This window comes from Hyperolius riggenbachi, chromosome 5 (assembly GCF_040937935.1).
Source record: "Hyperolius riggenbachi isolate aHypRig1 chromosome 5, aHypRig1.pri, whole genome shotgun sequence".
NCBI classification, from domain to species: domain Eukaryota; kingdom Metazoa; phylum Chordata; class Amphibia; order Anura; family Hyperoliidae; genus Hyperolius; species Hyperolius riggenbachi.
Window position 1 is genome coordinate 402,098,612 of NC_090650.1, and position 16,876 is coordinate 402,115,487.

The window sequence follows — 16,876 nt, forward strand, 5'->3', positions numbered from 1 at the left end:
TCCCACTCTTTGGGCAAACGCGTCAGGACAGGGTACCAGAAACAACACTGCCTCCCTTGGGTTCACCAGACTCACCACCAGACCCGCCTCAGCAGCAGCAGTAGCCCAGCCATTGCGTGGTTCACAACATTCACAAACATCAGACGACGCTGACACTGTCACTTTCCGGAGTAGTGCTCTTGAGGTCTCCCAGTGTTCATCAAACACAACAACCAACAGCCCTTCCGTGTGCAGCGCTACGGTTCAGTTGTCTGTGTCGGAGATGTTTGAGCGCAAGAGGAAATTGCCAGCAAATGACCCCCGGGCCGTGGCAGTAACAGCCAGCATAGCCAAGCTTCTGGCCTGCGAAATGCTGCCATATCGATTGGTGGAGACAAACAGCTTCAAGGGCATGATGTCAGTGGCCATCCCACGTTACGTGGTTCCCAGCCGCTACCACTTTGCACGCTCTGCAGTGCCTGAGTTGCATGAGCACGTGGTCAGCAAAATAACCCGAAGCTTGAAGAATGCCGTTGCCTGCAAGGTTCACCTCACCACTGACACCTGGACGAGTGCGTTCGGCCAGGGTCGATACATCTCCCTTACCGCGCACTGGGTGAACCTTGTGGAGCCTGGCAGCGATTCCTCACCTGCTACGGCACGGGTGTTGCCCACGCCACAAACAGCTGCACCGCCGTCCCTCCCACTGGATAACAGCAGCACCTACCTCTCTGACTCCTTCTCCTCCAACGCATCTCAAAGCTGTACCTCATCCGGAAACGCTAACCCAGCAGCAGTAGGATCGTGGAAGCAGTGCAGCACAGCTGTTGGCATGCGTCAGCAAGCGTTGCTGAAGCTAATCTGCCTTGGGGATAAGCAGCACACAGGGGAGGAAATTTGGAGGGGAATAAAGGAACAGACGGATTTGTGGCTGGCACCGCTGGACCTGAAACCGGGCATGGTTGTGTGTGATAATGGGAGTAATCTCATTCGCGCTTTAAGGTTGGCTAAGCTGACACACATCCCTTGCCTGGCGCACGTGATGAACCTAGTAGTTCAGCGGTTCCTGAGGACATACCCAGGCGTGCCCGATCTGCTGTTGAAGGTGCGTCGAGTGTCCAAACATTGTAGAAATTCCAGTACTGCTTCGGGGGCACTCGCCAAGATGCAGGAGCGCTTCAATCTCCCCCACCATCGCTTGCTGTGTGATGTCCCTACGCGCTGGAATTCTACGCTGCACATGCTAGCCCGCTTTTGCGAGCAGAAGAGTGCAGTGGTCCAGTACATGACGGCGCAGTACCGAGGTGCATCCGGCCAGCTGCCAAGCTTCTGTGGATCCGATTGGGCCAACATGTTGGACCTCTGCCAAGTCCTCCAAAATTTTGAGCAATCCACGTTGCTTGTGAGCAGTGACAACTCTTCAGTCAGCATTACCATACCACTGCTGTGTTTACTGAAGAGGTCGATGTTAAAAATCAAGGAAACAGCTGTCATGATGCAACTGGGGGAATCTGAAGGAGAAAACGATCAGCGTGATGGTACCAACATCAGGCCATCCGCCTCAGGGAACGCTGGCCCCAGCAGCTATGACGAAGAAGAGGAGGAGGAACAGCTGGAGTTGGAGCAGGAATTTCATGCCACCACTGACGAGGGCCAGAGCGGTGCACGTTGGACTTCCACAATTCAACGCGAATGGTCAGCAGAAGCAGACCAGGAGGAAGGTGACGACTATGATGCATCACAACAACTATCACAACGCTCACAAGAGGATGATGAGGATTCTGGTAGGACTCTGGCACACATGGCTCAATTCATGCTAGACTGCATTGAACGTGACCCACGCATTGTGCGCATTCTGGACAACACCAATTACTGGGTTTATACCCTTCTGGATCCACGGTACAAACACAATGTTCCAAAACTGCTTGAAGAAAGAGTCAGACAGGTCAAAATGGAAGAATACCAGCAGGCCCTTGTGGAGACTTTAGAGAGGAGATTGACATCCTCCCCCTCCTCTAGCCAGTTGTACGCAGACAGACTGACTTCCGCAAACCCAGGACGACCAGGAGGGCAGCAAACAACGCAAGCCGCAGCTAGTACCCAAAAGGGAATGGTATCGGCAGTGTCCTTGGAGTGGGAAAATTTTCTGACACCCATGCAGCCGCAGCCCACTGAACAGCAAGCGTGCAGATCCACCTCCAACACCGATCGCCTGGAGAAGATGGTCAAGGACTACATGTCAGATGGCGTAGCTGTGTCGAACCATCCATCTGCACCCTTCAACTATTGGGTATCGAAGCTAGACACCTGGCACGAACTGGCAATGTACGCAATAGAGGTGCTGGCTTGCCCGGCAGCCAGCGTTATGTCGGAACGCTGTTTCAGTGCTGCCGGAGGCATCGTCACAGATCGGCGTATCCGCCTCTCTACAGAAAATGCAGACCGTCTGACTCAAATTAAAATGAATCAATCCTGGATTGGAAATGACTACGCAACACTCCAGGACCCCAACCAAGTAACATGACCAATGAACATCTGGGATGGTGTTGCGTTTCCGGGCCCTGTTTATTGAACCTCTCATCTGTATTACATTTATGACTGCATGGCGGCAAAAAGCATTGCTGCTATATCCGCACGCTTTTTGTCCACATGCAAGGCCTGGGTTGTTGTGTCTCACAAAGCGTGGCCTTCTCCTCCTGCGCCTGCTCCTGTTCCATCACGTCTGCTGCTGCTGGGTTAGCGTTGCCGCGTGGTCCCTGTTTATTGAACCACTTATCTTTATTACATTTATGACTGCATGGCGGTACAAAGCATGCTATCCGCACGCTTCTTGCCCTCATGCAAGGCCTGGGTTGTTGTGTCTCACAAAGCGTGGCCTTCTCCTCCTGCGCCTGCTCCTGTTCCATCACGTCTGCTGCTGCTGGGTTAGCGTTGCCGCGTGGTCCCTGTTTATTGAACCACTTATCTTTATTACATTTATGACTGCATGGCGGTACAAAGCATGCTATCCGCACGCTTCTTGCCCTCATGCAAGGCCTGGGTTGTTGTGTCTCACAAAGCGTGGCCTTCTCCTCCTGCGCCTCCTCCTGTTCCATCACGTCTGCTGCTGCTGGGTTAGCGTTGCCGCGTGGTCCCTGTTTATTGAACCACTTATCTTTATTACATTTATGACTGCATGGCGGTACAAAGCATGCTATCCGCACGCTTCTTGCCCTCATGCAAGGCCTGGGTTGTTGTGTCTCACAAAGCGTGGCCTTCTCCTCCTGCGCCTGCTCCTGTTCCATCACGTCTGCTGCTGCTGGGTTAGCGTTGCCGCGTGGTCCCTGTTTATTGAACCACTTATCTTTATTACATTTATGACTGCATGGCGGTACAAAGCATGCTATCCGCACGCTTCTTGCCCTCATGCAAGGCCTGGGTTGTTGTGTCTCACAAAGCGTGGCCTTCTCCTCCTGCGCCTCCTCCTGTTCCATCACGTCTGCTGCTGCTGGGTTAGCGTTGCCGCGTGGTCCCTGTTTATTGAACCACTTATCTTTATTACATTTATGACTGCATGGCGGTACAAAGCATGCTATCCGCACGCTTCTTGCCCTCATGCAAGGCCTGGGTTGTTGTGTCTCACAAAGCGTGGCCTTCTCCTCCTGCGCCTGCTCCTGTTCCATCACGTCTGCTGCTGCTGGGTTAGCGTTGCCGCGTGGTCCCTGTTTATTGAACCACTTATCTTTATTACATTTATGACTGCATGGCGGTACAAAGCCTGCTATCCGCACGCTTCTTGCCCTCATGCAAGGCCGGGGTTGTTGTGTCTCACAAAGCGTGGCCTTCTTCTCCTCCTGCGCCACCCTCCTCCTGTTCTATCACGTGTGCTGCTGCTGGGTTAGCGTTACCGGTCCCTTTTCCTGGAACCTCTTATATGTATTACATTTATGACTGCATGCCGACAAAAAACATGTTACCTGTGCAAAGAAAACAGACATTTCCCGCATTTAAAAGACAGTTTTCCCTTTGAAACTTTAAAATCGATTTTCTCAAAAACTATAAGCTCTTTTTGCTAATTTTTTTTTCCTCTTGTACCCACTCCCAAGGTGCACATACCCTGTAAATTTGGGGTATGTAGCATGCAAGGAGGCTTTACAAACCACAAAAGTTCGGGTCCCCATTGACTTCCATTATGTTCGGAGTTCGGGTCGAACACCCGAACATCGCGGCCATGTTCGGCCTGTTCGGCCCGAACCCGAACATCTAGATGTTCGCCCAACACTAGTGCACACTACTGCTATTGTTGTTGCCTCATTAAGTTGCAGGCACAGAACCACTCCAGTGCATTATTATTTCACTGTATTCTGATAGTACTATTGCATTTATCTGTGTGTGACACTCCACAGCCCACTGACACCCAGAGTAATGTGATATCTGCCCTTTAGGGATTAAAACTCGATTTTGCGTCAACTCTGTAATTTTTGGTGGAACTTTTGGCATGGATCCCTCTCTGGCATGCCACAGTCCAAGTGTTAGACCCCTTCAAACAACTTTTCCATCACTTTTGTAGCTAGAAACAGTCTTTGTAGGTTTTAAAATTCTCCTGCCCATTGAAGTCTATGGAGATTCGCCAGGTTTGCCTGTTTGCGAACATTTGCGGAAGTTCGCGTTCGCCGTTCGCAAATGGAAAATTCTATGTTCGTGACATCTCTAGTGCTGGCTGGCCCAGCTGTCACTTCTACCTTACTTCCCCTGCTGGCATAGGTAGCTACAGGTGCCCGTTAGTATTAGGTAGCCAGAGGTACTCTGAGTATTAGCTAGAGGTGACCCAAAGTATTAGGTAGGTAGAGGTGCTCCCAGTTGAAGAGAGATCTCATTAGCGAAATGCTGAGAGTTAGGTGAGCTGGCTGGCCTGAACAAAATTATTGATCGTCCGGGAGCGCTATGCACAGTAGTGATTTTTGCATACCGCACATGCGCAGAACGCTCCCGGCCACAGGAGCATGGTGAAGAGAATCCTGGCCTGCCAGCATAGCTGAGGTTGCTGCTGCTTGCCGAAGGGACTCAGAAGGTCTTCAGAAGCCCCAGGTAAGTTAAACTCTTTTTTTTTTTTTTTCCCTTTAACATTTATTGAACCGTCTCCTACTAAGTGGAAAGTTATAATTAAAGCCTGCAAGTGTTAATTTTAGCAGCATAGTGAATTCACCAGTGAGGAAAAACTCACAGGCAAATGATAAAATAAGTCTAGAAATGATAATTATGCCAATAAAGAGGCTTTGTGAATTGACCACATCTTAAATAATTCTGAGCAACTGTTCTCTTTCTGTGTTAGGTGGCTGTAGCTTCTGCTTTCTACTCAGGATCCTATTCCGACTATTCTTCTCAGAAGTCAAATTCATTTTACCTCCAAAAAGGACAACCGTAAGTGTGTGTGGTCACTGTATGTAGGAATGTGTGTTTACAGGTGTATGATGAACACTGTTGCACCGAACCAGCTGATTTTGGAGCAGCGAAGCCCCAATTGTTTTGGCGCCAGTGCTACGTGCCTGGTTTAAATGCCAGGAGTTTCAGCCGGGCACTGCACAAATTAGGAGGAAAAAGAAAAAGAGTAATTTGGCCGCTGGCAATAGCCAGTGATCGAATTACATGTGCCCCCCCCCCACCCGAGCAGGGATGTAACTACAAATCATAGGGCCCCTATAAAATTTTGATGGGGGACCCCACAAGAAGGGGGTATTGGCCACAGTGGCGGGGAGGGGGTCGGAACCCCCTCACCTGGGTCCCCCATCTGGGCTCTCCCTCTAGCTTAAGTTCAGCAACAGCAGCCGCTATTAGTGAGAGTCAGTGGGCGGGGATGACTCACCTTTTCCGCGTTCCAGCAATACAGTCATTGCAGGAAGTGATGACAGTGGAACGCGGAAGAGGTGAGTCATCCCCGCCTGCCGCCTCTTACTAATAGCGGTGTCTGCTACTGAACTTCAGCTAGAGGGGGAGCGCAGATGGGGGACCTAGGTGAGGGAGGGGGGATCCGACCCCTCCCCGCAGCTGTGCCCAATACCCCCTTCCTGTCCGCTACCCCCTTATGCGGCGTATGGTACGCCGTGGGTCAGCCCGCTGCCTCTTACTAATAGCGGCGGCTGCTGCTGAACTTAAGCTAGAGGGGAGCGCAGATAGGGGACCCAGGTGAGGGAGGAGGGGTCCGACCCCCCTCCCTGCCGCTTTGCCCAATACCCCCTTCCTGCTCGCTACCCCCTTATGTGGCGTATGGGTCGGCTAGTACCTTTTAAACCATCAGAGAGCAAGAAAATGCTCAAAATAATTTTAATAGTACTTTTTTTCACCTACTTTTTGGTACTTTCTTAGTTGAAAAGTGCTGGAAAAGTTATTTTAAATCGAAGATTAAAAATTATCTCCTAGGAGAAAACTCAGGTGAAAAAGTGAATTGCATATGGCCCCTGATCTGGAGGATGGACCCATTTATCTGAAGGATTAAAGAAGTAGTTGGGGCCCCCTTACAACTCTGGGCCCCCCTACAGTCGCAGGGACTGCTCCCCTCTAGTAAGGCCCCTGCCCCCGAGTTGCTACAACTTGAAGGGGGAATAGTAATCCGCACTGGCCCTGAGTTTATGCAGGAGCAGGGTGAGCCATTTTTTGGCTTAACCCTATGCCAGTGGATCCTAGGCCCTCTTGCGGACGTCAGTAGTTTAAATCTACACCCTGTCTGGAAGCTGTTATCCCTGCTGGGGCGTAGATTTCAGCTACTTACACTATGCGGAGCCGTCACTCTCGCTGTTCGCGCTGCTGTGACATCGCTGTAGCCCGATCACTCTGTTGACATTGTGATAAGGGAGGGTCGGAAAGTTGCCATGCATCAGTAGACTTGGCAGCTAATTGACCATCAGATTCAATAATTATTATCCAATCTAATGAAAATTGGTGCCACCAAGAGCATGCCCGATCAACAATTCAACCAATTTAGGGCCGATTGGACAAGATGGGAAACGTTAGGCCGACAGGCTTGATCGTGTGATAATAGCAAGCGACATATGCGATGGAAAACCCTGTTGTGTCCCCCCAAATGAAGATGTAACACCTCCTTCCCCTCCCCCCTGGTGCGGTGCATTAATACTTCACCTGTCCGGTGTCCGCACTCATCTTCCTCACTTGCACCCCACGTGGTGGCCGGTGTATTGCACGTCGGGCTCACATGTGATGTCACGGGCACTGGTGGGGCACATCTACATTTGGGGGGACATGGCCGGGGGTGAAAAAGCCTCATCACTAGGTTGATTCCCAAAAGATTTCATGCAGTTTATGGCGGCTAGCATGGCAGCTAACAAATCTCTCTCCGATTGGATTCGATCACAGAGAGATCTGTCTCTTGGTCGATCGGCTGCCAAAATCGCTTGATGTATGGCCACCTTAAAGGAAGTGGTGAAAAAAAGTTTCCTTCCTTCCATTTTATAACAATCTTCTGATTTGCTTTTTTGTTTTTTATTCAAATGACCTCATTCTGATTGTGCCTTGGATGACTTTTTAGGAGTTACATCGAGGCCTATACTGGGTTTGGATCATCCTTTATTGATATTGGTCTGTACAAACGTGGCAGTCCGTACAGCGACCAGCAGACAGCTGATGCCGTGAACGACGTGCAGATGATCCAGTCCCGCAGTGACAACATCTTAGAGAAACAGGTATGTGCAAGCCCCCAAGTGTCCTGAATCCTGCAGGACTATCCTGATTTGGTGGGGGCTCTCCCACTATCCCGCTATAACCCCCCCCCTCCCCCAGTGCCCCGGCCAGAAATGGGCAGAGAGGGTGAGAAAAATGATCAAGCCGCCAGGTGCGCAGATGTGGGAAGTGGGTTCGGCATTACATTTCTCCCTCCCTCCTAATGTGAACCCCGCCCCCCACCGTGTCCCCCCTGCTTGCAGAGTAATTTTGTGCAGTGGAGTGGGCTGTCATCTTACCATTGATCCACGCGTACTGGAATTCAGCTCTTCTCTGCTTCTTGTGATGTCACAGGGATAGAGGGAGTAAGGTGATGCTGGACCCACATCCCGCTTCCCACATCGGCGCGGCTGGCCCCTCGATCTTTTCTTTCACTCCTCTCCAATGGCACCCTCCTCCGCACCCACGGGCACCCTCACCCTCCTCCCCACCCACGGGCACCCTCACCCTCCTCCCCACCCACGGGCACGTCACCTCATCCTCCTCCCCACCCATGGGCACCCTCAACCTCCTCCCCACCCACGGGCACCCTCACCCTCCTCCCCACCCACGGGCACCCTCACCCTCCTGCCCACCCATGGGCAGGGTATATTGGTTCTTTTTTTAAAAGTTAATATTATGGAATATTGTCCAGGATAGAAAGGACCTATGCGGTTTTAATAAAGAAAACAAACAAACATTTTTCATTTAAAATGTATGCATGACTAGGGGTGTGTAAAGGTGTGATTAGGGGTGTGACCTAAGTTTCCTGCTTTCTGATTTCAAAATGTTGGGAGGTATGGGTATGTGTTTACCATATTTTCAAAAGGATAGTTAGTTCTGCATGGACATAACTAAGGTTGGGTCATTTCAGGTGACTAAGGCCATGTTCACAGTGTTGTGTTGCAGCTTTCTTTAACGGCCACTTTATAATGCAGCTAACTACATACAATGCACTACTTATGTGATATTCATAGTGAGGCGGTAGTGTTACAGTGCATTACAGCAAAATGTGCATGTTAACAGTAAAAGTATAGCATACTTTTCATTGACTCTATGCTTCACTGAGCCCACTCAGTCTACTGTCGGTATAAGCTCAGTGTGCCAGTCATGGGCCAATTACAGTGATTACAGGGTCAGGAGCCAATACAATTGGCTCTTGACCGGCTTATGGAGCTCTGCTGTCATACCGACAGCAGAGGGAGTGGTCTGCAGGGACCGGAGAGCGGCACGATAGGCAGAAGGGGAGGGAGTGTGCTGCGCGGTAATTTAATTCTACGCCCTGGCAGGGATAACTGATCCTAAACAGGGCATAGATTTCAATTACCAAGGTCCAACAGCGGTGTTCATAGTACACATTGTTTTTGTTTTTTTCCTCAGATCATAGCGCTTAAAAATTGGACAACAACTCAACAAGCTGTAGGTGAAGTTCAAACAATTACCGTGACCAAATACTGTGACCCTCCATGTCCAGAATTGTACTACAGCCTGATCTATGGAGCAGAGGAGACAGGTATTGTGTCATATTATGATATATACAGAGGGTATACCTTATATACACATGTATAAGCCTAATTTTTCAGCACACACAAAAAAGTGCTGAAAAGTTACCCCCAGCTTATATTCAAGTCAGTGGAACAGAACAGATGGTGAAGTTGGTTTTGTTACTGGCAGAGGAGCTTAAGGATCTTGCACTAGTGATCCTGCTCTTGCCTGCTGGCACCCTGCTGTGTCTGTGCCCTGAATCCCCTGCCCTGTGCCCTGGCTTGTGGAGTGGAGCATGCAAGCAACTTATCAGTGGTGCACTGATCAGGGATTCTTCATGTGTGGCAATCGCTGTGTCTCATATCTATGACGCCATCTAGTGGCTTCTTAAAACACAACTGTATCATCCTTGGGGCAAATCTCGCTATGGGGTGAAGGAATGACTTGTACTGCGGGCACATCTGGCTACTGTGGATTGTGCTATACTGGGGAGGGGTTTATACGTGAGTCAATCACTTTTTCCTGGTTTCTGAGGGAAAAGTGGGTACCTGGCTTATACACGGATCTGCTTATATGCGAGTATATATGGTAACTTCTAGGGATGTCTGGTCTCTAGCCTGTCTGTTATCCCCATGTTGTGTGAAGTATTTTATGTGTTTAACACAGCACTGCATAATGTCGCTGGTATTATTATTATTGATTTATAAAGTGCCAAAACATATTCTATGGTGCTGTGCACAGTAAGAAACAAAAATGGGGTACATAATAATATGGACAGATGGTAAACTATACACCAATATACAAAATACAGAATTGGTGACAAAATACAGAATCGATACAAAATACAGAATTGGTAATTACAGTGGTACAGTGGTATGACGTAAAACCAGAACATACAGTCCATAGCAATAGCAAATGCAGAGATTGGGACTGCACCAGGGCCTCTGGACCTAAGGGGCCCACATAGGGCCCTGCTTCAGTTTCTATATTAATTCTTTATTGGTGCTGTGCTGGTAATGATCACCTCTAGATGTGCTTTGAATATGGTAATCCTTATCAAACCATTCCTTTTCCTCTCCTTACACCTCTTACTAAGTGGATGTCCTTGGAGATTGGGCTTTGGCCATGACCAGATTTTTCCACTCTGTTTGGCACAGTCCAATAGTAACATCTACCATGTGTGCCAGTTATTTCAAACTATTCAATATACAGTAGAGCCCCAATTATCCAGAACTCAACTAACCAGAACAAATCAAAGGCAGTACTCAGTGGTGAAGGCCAACTTTTTAGTCTTTTTGTAGGCTCTGCTGTGCTTAAACACTGGGCTCCATGGCTCTCCCAACGTCAAAATACTTTCAGTTACTGCATTTTATCATTTAATATAGACTTCATGGTGTGCATATAGAGTGGGGTATAGTACTGTATTAACTAGGTCTGTTTTTAACATTGAGTCTCAAGCAACCAGAAAGCAGTCTTATCCGGCATCAGTTGATCCCCATTGGTGCCAGATAACCGAGACTCTACTGTATATTGGTGAGGAATATCCCATATGTTTTTATCAATTTGTATAGACGTTTTCAATTGCAAGTTGATCAGTTCAATCCCACACTGATTTGTTGATCATGACAATAAGTTCAATGTTCTCCAGTGGGGAACTATAATGAAGGCAATGCCATGGAGTTACTGTAATGAAAGAGGCCACTATGAGGCGTACAAGAGAATTCACCGCCGGGAGACCTGGGCGCAGGATACAGCCGATATGGCTTATCCTGCTACTGCACAAGTTCCCGGCAACGGGATGTGGATGTTGGGGAATGAAATAGAGTACTGGCCAAAAGTTTTGAGACTGTCAAAAATATTAGTTTTCACAAAGTTTGCAGCTAACTGCTTTTAGATCTTTGTTTCAGTTGTTGTTGTTTATGTGATGTACTGAAATAAAATTATAAGCACTTCAAGCGGAATGAAACCCAGCATTTCTTCTTTGCTCTAAAAAAATATTTACAGCATATTATATACTTCCACCATTTTTTTTTACTAGAACTGCATTCAATTAGTTAAACACAGAGCTTGAAAGTTCAGTGCAGAGAAATCTGGACGCATCTGAAGTGTAGATAATGTTATCTTGTGTTTTCTTAATTGTATCAAGTGAGGAATGTGACTGTGCAAAAGCTCCTGGACACAGAGAGACAATGAAAGCATTTCTGCCTTCAATACAACATGAATAAATCCAGTTGAATAAAATGCAAAGCAAAAAACTGTACTTTTGGGATCTTGTTATTTCTAAATGAATAATAATACTTATGCATAAAAGCAAATATGATAACTGTATGGCATATAAAAAGTAGGAAAACATGTTTTTATTGAATATTATGTCAGGGTTTTATACCGCTTTCATAAGTTTCAAAGGCTTTTATTGACAACTACATGAGATTTATGCAAAGAGTCAGTATTTGCAGAGCTGGTCCTTCTTTTTCAGGACCTCTGCAATTCGACTGGGCATGCTCTCAATCAACTTCTTGGCCAAATCCTGACTGATAGCAACCCATTCTTTCATAATCACTTCTTTGAGTTTCTCAGAATTAGTTGGTTTTTGTTTGTTCACCCATCTCTTGAGGAATGACCACAAGTTCTCAATGGGATTAAGATCTGGGGAGTTTCCAGGCAATGGACCCAAAATTTCAATGTTTTGGTCCCCAAAGCCATTTAGTTATCACTTTTGCCTTATGACACGGTGTTCTATCGTGCTGGAAAATGCATTGTTCTTCACCAAACTGTTGTTGTATTGTTGGAAGAAGTTGCTGCTGGAGGGTGTTTTCGTACCATTCTTTATTCATGGCTGTGTTTTTTTCAAAATTGTGAGTGAGCCCACTCCCTTGGATGAGAAGCAAACCCACACATGAATGGTCTCAGGATGCTTTACTGTTGGCATGACACAGGACTGATGGTAGTGTTCACCTTTTCTTCTTCTGACAAGCCTTTTTCCTGATGTCCCAAACAATCGGAACGGGGCTTCATCGGACAATATGACTTTGCCCCAGTCCTCAGCAGTCCATTCACCATACTTTCTGCAGAAGATCAATCTGCCCCTGATTTTTTGGGGGAGAGAAGTGGCTTCTTTGCTGCCCTTCTTGACACCAGGCCATCTTCCAAAAGTCTTCGCCAAACTGTGCGTGCAGATGCGCTCACACCTGCCTGCTGCCATTCCTGAGCAACCCCTGCGCTGGTTGCATTCCGATCCCGCAGCTGTATTCTCTTTAGGAGATGATCCTGGCACTTGCTGGACTTTCTTGGACGCCCTGAAGCCTTCTTAACAAGAATTGAACCTCTGTCCTTGAAATTCTTGATGATCCTATAAATTGTTGATTTAGGTGCAATCTTAGTAGCCACAATATCCTTGCCTGTGAAGCCATTTTTATGCAACGCAATGATGGCTGCACACGTTTCTTTGCTGGTTAACATGGTTAACAATGGAAGATCAATGATTTCAAGCATCACCCTCCTTTTAACATGTCAAGTCTGCCATTCTAACCCAATCAGCCTGACATAATGATAATCTCCAGCCTTGTGCTCGTCAACATTCTCACCTGAGTTAACAAGACGATTACTGAAATGATCTCAGCAGATCCTTTAATGACAGCAATGAAATGCAGTGGAAAGGTTTTTTTGGGATTCAGTTAATTTTCATGGCAAAGAAGGACTATGCAATTCATCTGAACACTCTTCATAACATTCTGGAGTATATGCAAATTGCTATTATAAAAACAGAAGCACCAATGTTTCTAATTTCCAATATTTTTGACAGTCTCAGAACTTTTGGCCAGGACTGTAATTCGGCTTACAGCTATTGCTGGAGGCCGAATTGCAGTGTTTTATAAGTAACTTCAGCTCCGTCTTCTCACAGCACTGAAGTTACTCACTGTGTGCCGTTATAGCCGTAATTCCTATTACGGTCTATGGTGGTGCCGGCTGTGCCCAAGTCTCCTGCGCTGGATTGCCAGTGTTCAACTATGAGGCCAGAGTCACCAGATCTCGATCCACTAGACTAGAGCACCTTTGCGAGTGGTGGGATGGGATATCCACATCATGGATGTGCAGCCGACACATCTGCTGCAGCTGTGAGACTGATGCTGTCTTTTTAGCATGGACCAAAATCTCTGAGGAAGGTTTAGAACCCCTTGTTGAATCTTTGTGCTGAAGAATTAAAACAGTACTGAAGGCAAAAGTGTTAGAAGTATCAACAAGATTATTACTGTAAACTGCAGTGTAGTAAAACAACCACAAGATGTCACTGTATGTAAAATGTGATGGTAATCTTTATGGCATTGTCATTTCCTGTAGGCACAGACTAACCAGCAAGCTCATGGTGACCCAGAACTCATTGGGGTGTGTAAGGGACTACAATGGTCCTAAAAGCCCCCTTAGTAAGATGTTAAGAAAAACAAAAGTTTGCTTTCCTAAAACAGAAAGAATTTGCGATAATTCAGGTTGGAGTGAGCTCGAGATGTCTCCCAGGCACCACTGCTGAATATATGCAAATCATTTCCTGTATTCACTCTGTAATCTAAGTACGCTGCATTACCTGATGGTGTTGTATGATATAATCACTGCATGTTTTTCTTCAGTAAAGAGGTCTAACTTGTTATAATGGGTGCCTATCTGCATGTAAAGAATAATAAGCTCCAACATAAAGGGCGTCCAACCAGGTAGGGATGGTTTCGGATTCTGTGGAATTGAAATTTCCGAATTTCCAATTGGTAAATGAGAATCGTATTTACCGCAGTAAAATTCTGCATTCTGAACTCTTAAGTATTAATGCAAAAAATGACAAAAAAAAAATTGAAAATGGTAAAAAACTGAAATTGCTAAAAAGAAAAATTCAGAAATCGGTAAAAACTAAAATTTGGAAAATCAGAAATCGGCATTAGCGGAAATGAGAATTTTCACAGAATTGGAAATTGGGGTTTCTAACCATCCCTGCAATCCAGTACTAGCATAGGTACTATGAAGGGGCCAGTGAGTGTATAAAAAGTAATCAACTTAACTGTTCATTATTTACATTTGTACTCTTCCCAGGTCTGTTGTCAGCCGATGCCAGCGCAGCCGATGTCCAATCAGCATTGAACAACCTGTGGTCCATCCAGCCGGACTCAGTAAATGTGGATGTTCAAACTAATGATACACAGAATGTATACACCGTCACCTTCAACTCACAGAGAGGTGAGACAACACTGAGCACATTGGTCTCAATTCTGGTAGCTAAGTGATGTATATATTTTTTGGTAGGTAAAATACCTCATGCGGTATTTTATTTTTTTTTAGCAATTCTGACATATCTTTCTCCATTTCCAAACATGAGGTAAATGCATAAAGTGAGGTAAATCATGAGGTATTTCAGTGGTAAGCATGCAGCCAGTAAATAAATTATACTAGTCTTTAATTGTCTTCCATAAGTTAGGATAGTCTTTGGAAGATTTTTTTTTTTTTTTTTTTTTTGAGGGGGGAAAGGTGTATTTGATTATGTAGCAACCTATGAAAAGTATATTTATAGGCATCCCCTATGAAGAAAATATCCAGTAAATATTTGGAGTTTTATTTCTACTATTCTTTTCTATTACACAGCCTGAGTTGGAACGACACTAAAACAGCAATAGGAACAGCAATAGGAACTCCACTAAAAACTGCATAGTGCATACAAATTGACTTTACCTCCAGGTACAGGCAGGTCTTAAACTGATCGGTAAATTATGTGCTAACATGCCCCCTAATTTCCATGAGAATAGCTATTTTTGGTAAAATTAATGCAAATTATCTCACAAATTACCTCGTAATTTACTGCATGAGGTAAAACATGACTAAAACTGACTAGAATTGCTAAATGTCATTACCTCATGAGGTAAATGACTGTACTTGAGGTAATTTGTTTGAAAATCCTGCCAGAAATTAGGCCATTGTAAGATCACATATTGTTATATTTTCAACATCTTTATTAAAATAATATTAAGGTATATTCTCAAAAAGTAAGCCTAAAGAGCAACTGTAGTAAAAATAACGTAACAAATACAATTGCTAATTTCTTTTGCAATATCAATTAATAAATCATTTAGTCAGTGTTTGCCCATTGTAAAATCTTTCTTCTCCTTGATTTACTTTCTGAAATTTACCACATGTGACTTTAGTCCTGTCAGGTGCAGCTTTGCGGAATGTTTACTTATGAGAATTCCGAAGCCAGTGAAAATAATGCCTAGCCTCCCAGAATCTTGGAGATTTCCGCATAGCTAAACAGCCTAGGCTATAAGCTGGAAGGGTGGGACTACATACCAATTTTCAGTAATATACATATATAGGAAATGTTTGTGATGCTGAAGGAAAATTACCATAAAAGTGGGTATCCTGAATAATTGACTGTATTCTACTATAAGTCCCTAGAGTACCTCTTTAACCACTTCCCTACTAAGGGGTTTTCCCCTTCTGGACCATCGCAGTTTTCACCTGTCAGTGCTCCTCTCACTAATTCACCAATGACTTTATAGCTACTTATCACAACAAAATTATCTATATCTTGTTTTTTTTTTTTTTTCGTATTTTTGCAACCAATTAGTCTTTCTTTGGGTGGTACATTTTGCTAAGAATTATTTTATTCGAAATGCATTTTAACAGGAATAATAAAAAAAAAAAATGAAACAAATAAATTAATTCTCAGTTTTCAGCCTTTATAGTTTTACAATAAAACATGCTGCTGTGGATAAAATCCATACATTTCCTTTGCCCATTTGTCCCGGTTATTACATCATTTAAAATATGTCCCTAGTACAATGTATGGCAAAATATTTTATTTAAAATAGATAAAGGTGCATTTTTTCTGTTTTGCGTCCGTCACTAATTACAAGCCAATATTTGCAAAAAATAACAGTAATATATACTTATGACATACATATTAAAAAAAGTTCAGTTTCCAAGGTAACTATTTATGTATTTTTTAATGTCATTTTTTTTAAATATATAATTTTTTTATTTTGGTAACTATGGGAGAGTGTGGAAGGTAAGTGGTTAATTCTAATGGAAAATGTATGTATTTTTTAATAAATTAATATATGTAGGTGTAGTTTTACTATTTGTCCACTATCTGTTGCTCCCACCTTTATTCCCTCTTGTGTACTGAACAGTACACAGAGGAGGTTATATGTGTGTATGTGGCACTTTCTTTTTTGTCAATGACCACAGCATCTCATTGATGCCATGACCATTAATCACAGGCACTTAGACCAATGAATGGGAACTGTGTTCCTATTCACTGATCTCCGGGGAAATGGACAGCTGCGAGAACACGGCGTGGGAGCAAGCGGGAGCGCGCACAGCGGTGATTGTGGCAGGAGACGTATATCTACACCCCTGTGCGGGAACTGAAGTCCTGCGGGACGTAGATATACTGCCACAGATGGCATAAGTGGTTAAGCACGTTAACTTGCTTAATTAATACAATACTTATGCTGCCTACATAACAGGCATTGTAAGTGTTGCATGTATAAAGAACTACATTGATAGGGCCTCATATTGTTCATACCCTTTCCCTTGCCTACCCCTGACGATCCTCACAGCCTGGAGGCCCTTCTTGCAAGGGTTATAAAACAAGTGTTATAAAACAAGTGTGGACATCATAATCTCCACACCCATAAGGGTAGCCACAACATCTGATCTGAAGGATGGACTCCTTTACAAGAGGGAG

General features: G+C 45.2%; 1 protein-coding gene across 1 annotated transcript in view; it reads left to right on the forward strand.

Annotated features, from left to right (window-relative positions):
• Positions 1 to 16,876, forward strand: part of LOC137519449 (fibrocystin-L-like) — a 43,500-nt gene that overhangs the window by 15,485 nt on the left and 11,139 nt on the right. The window contains exons 2-5 of the mRNA XM_068238403.1: positions 5,291 to 5,379; positions 7,499 to 7,652; positions 9,049 to 9,181; positions 14,227 to 14,370. Coding sequence (XP_068094504.1) covers positions 5,291 to 5,379; positions 7,499 to 7,652; positions 9,049 to 9,181; positions 14,227 to 14,370 — 520 coding nt within the window. The remainder of the gene's footprint in view (positions 1 to 5,290; positions 5,380 to 7,498; positions 7,653 to 9,048; positions 9,182 to 14,226; positions 14,371 to 16,876) is intronic.